At 41.0% G+C, this 2131-nt stretch overlaps 1 protein-coding gene across 1 annotated transcript in view; it reads right to left on the bottom strand.

The window, feature by feature from the left end:
• COL4A5 (collagen type IV alpha 5 chain) overlaps positions 1 to 2131 on the bottom strand; it is a 135404-nt gene that overhangs the window by 11051 nt on the left and 122222 nt on the right. Inside the window, exon 44 of the mRNA XM_029282931.1 lies at positions 1083 to 1203. Within this exon, the coding sequence (XP_029138764.1) occupies positions 1083 to 1203 (121 nt within the window). The remainder of the gene's footprint in view (positions 1 to 1082; positions 1204 to 2131) is intronic.

Here is a 2131-nt window from a genome sequence, read left to right as displayed (position 1 = left end):
CTGCTGGTCACCCAATGTCCCACTTCAGGAGACGATCTCTTCAAGAACATGCCCTTCAATACTGGAAGAAGGTTGCCAATTCTTCTGTGGAATAATGGCCTCCAATAAGACCCCAGATATTGTTTGCTGATCATGTATTAGAGCCCTGGTGGCGCAGTGTATGAATGTAGTATTGCAGGATAATTCTGCTGTCTGCCAGCTGCCAGCAGCTCAATTCTCATTGGCTCAAGGTTGACTCAGCCTTCCATCCTTCCGAGGTCAGTAAAATGAGGACCCAGATTGCTGGGGGCAAAAGGCTGACTCTGTACACCACATAGAGAGGGCTGCAAAGCACTGTGAAGCGGTATATAAGTCTAAGTGCTATTGCTATTACTATAGTTCCCCCACATCAAAGGAACAGGTTGGACTAAATGACCTACGTCAGTGGTTCCCAACCTGTGGTCCGTGGACCCCTGGGGGTCCGTGATGTCACAGGGGGTCGGTGAAGGCTTGAAGACATATTATGATTTAAATCTTGAGTTAAGTCTTGCGGGTCCATGGCCATAGTCCGTGGCCACAAAAAGGAATTTAAAGGGGGTCCATGGTGAAGAAACAGTTGAGAACCACTGACGTACCTCATCAAGGCACAACTGGTGATCATGAGAAGACTCATCCCCATGGATTTAAATCTCACATTAGTCAAGCCGCTCATTGCCTCAGATGAAGTACTAATCTGTAGCTCACCAAACCTTCAAATAAAAAGTGGATAGACCTAAAGGTGCTCCCAGGCTGACTTTTTTTTGGCTACCTAAAATAATGCGGCTCTCTTCCCGCAGCCTCTCAAAATGACAGGTTAGACTCACTCAAATTCCCTGGATCCACAAGGGCAGAGTCTTGATTTGCCTGCCCATCTTATTAAATCTTTCCTCCAGAACTGCTGAATCCACTCGATTCAGGTATGGCATGTGGCCATTTTTCTATGCCGTGAAACCATTTTATGTTACCTTGGTGTTTTGTTTTGTTTTTTAAGGAAACAATGGGAATATATTTTAGAAAGCAACAATGGAATTCATTTTCTTTAATATTAATCTCAGAATTCCTACCTGGGGAGCCAAAGGGTCCAGGGTCTCCTTCAGGGCCAGCAGGTCCCAAAGGTCCAGTAGGTCCCTTCATACCTGAAAAGCCAAAACCCACACAAGTTAATACAGGGTAGACATCAAGAGCCTACGCTTATTGCTTGCTGTTTATAGGTACACTGAGAGCTTCTGCAGCAGAGACAAATTCCTTGTGTAGCCGATCACACTTGGCCAATAAAGAATTCTATTCTATTCTATTCTATTCTATTCTATTCTATTCTATTCTATTCTGTTCTGTTCTGTTCTGTTCTGTTCTGTTCTGTTCTGTTCTGTTCTGTTCTACTCTACTGCATTTCCCCCAAAATAAGACCCAACCGGAAAATAAGCCCTAGCATGATTTTTCAGGATGCTCATAATATAAGCCCTACCCCCAAAATAAGCCCCAGTTAAGATCGTCAGCCAGACGGACACATTTAGTACAGTATTTCCCCCAAAATAAGACTTACCTGGAAAATAAGCTCTAATGCATCTTTTGGAGCAAAAATTAATGTAAAACCTGGTCTTATTTATGGGAAAATATTCTATTCTATTCTATTCTATTCTATTCTATTCTATTCTATTCTATTCTATTCTATTCTATTCCTCTTATTCCATTCCTCTTATTTCTATTCTATTCTATTCTATTCTATTCTATTCTATTCTATTCTATTCTATTCTATTCTATTCTATTCTATTCCTCTTATTCCATTCCTCTTATTTCTATTCTATTCTATTCTATTCTATTCTATTCTATTCTATTCTATTCTATTCTATTCTATTCCATTCCATTCCATACCATACACCATACCATTCCATATTCTCTTCTCCTCTCCTCTCCTCTCCTCTCCTCTCCTCTCCTCTCCTCTCCTCTCCTCTCCTCTTCTCTTCTCTTCTTCTCTTCTGCTCCATTCCATTCCATTCTATTCTATATAGCCCCACTACTCCTTTTTTTGTCTAGCTCTCTGATAGGAAAAATATCATGTATGCATACATTTCTCAAATGTCATTTGTCTCACTGAGGGATGCTCAATTTATGG

The sequence above is a fragment of the Protobothrops mucrosquamatus genome, unplaced genomic scaffold (genome assembly GCF_001527695.2).
Source record: "Protobothrops mucrosquamatus isolate PMUCROS unplaced genomic scaffold, P.Mucros_1.0 scaffold_25, whole genome shotgun sequence".
Taxonomy (NCBI): domain Eukaryota; kingdom Metazoa; phylum Chordata; class Lepidosauria; order Squamata; family Viperidae; genus Protobothrops; species Protobothrops mucrosquamatus.
This window is presented reverse-complemented; position numbering and strand designations above follow the sequence as displayed.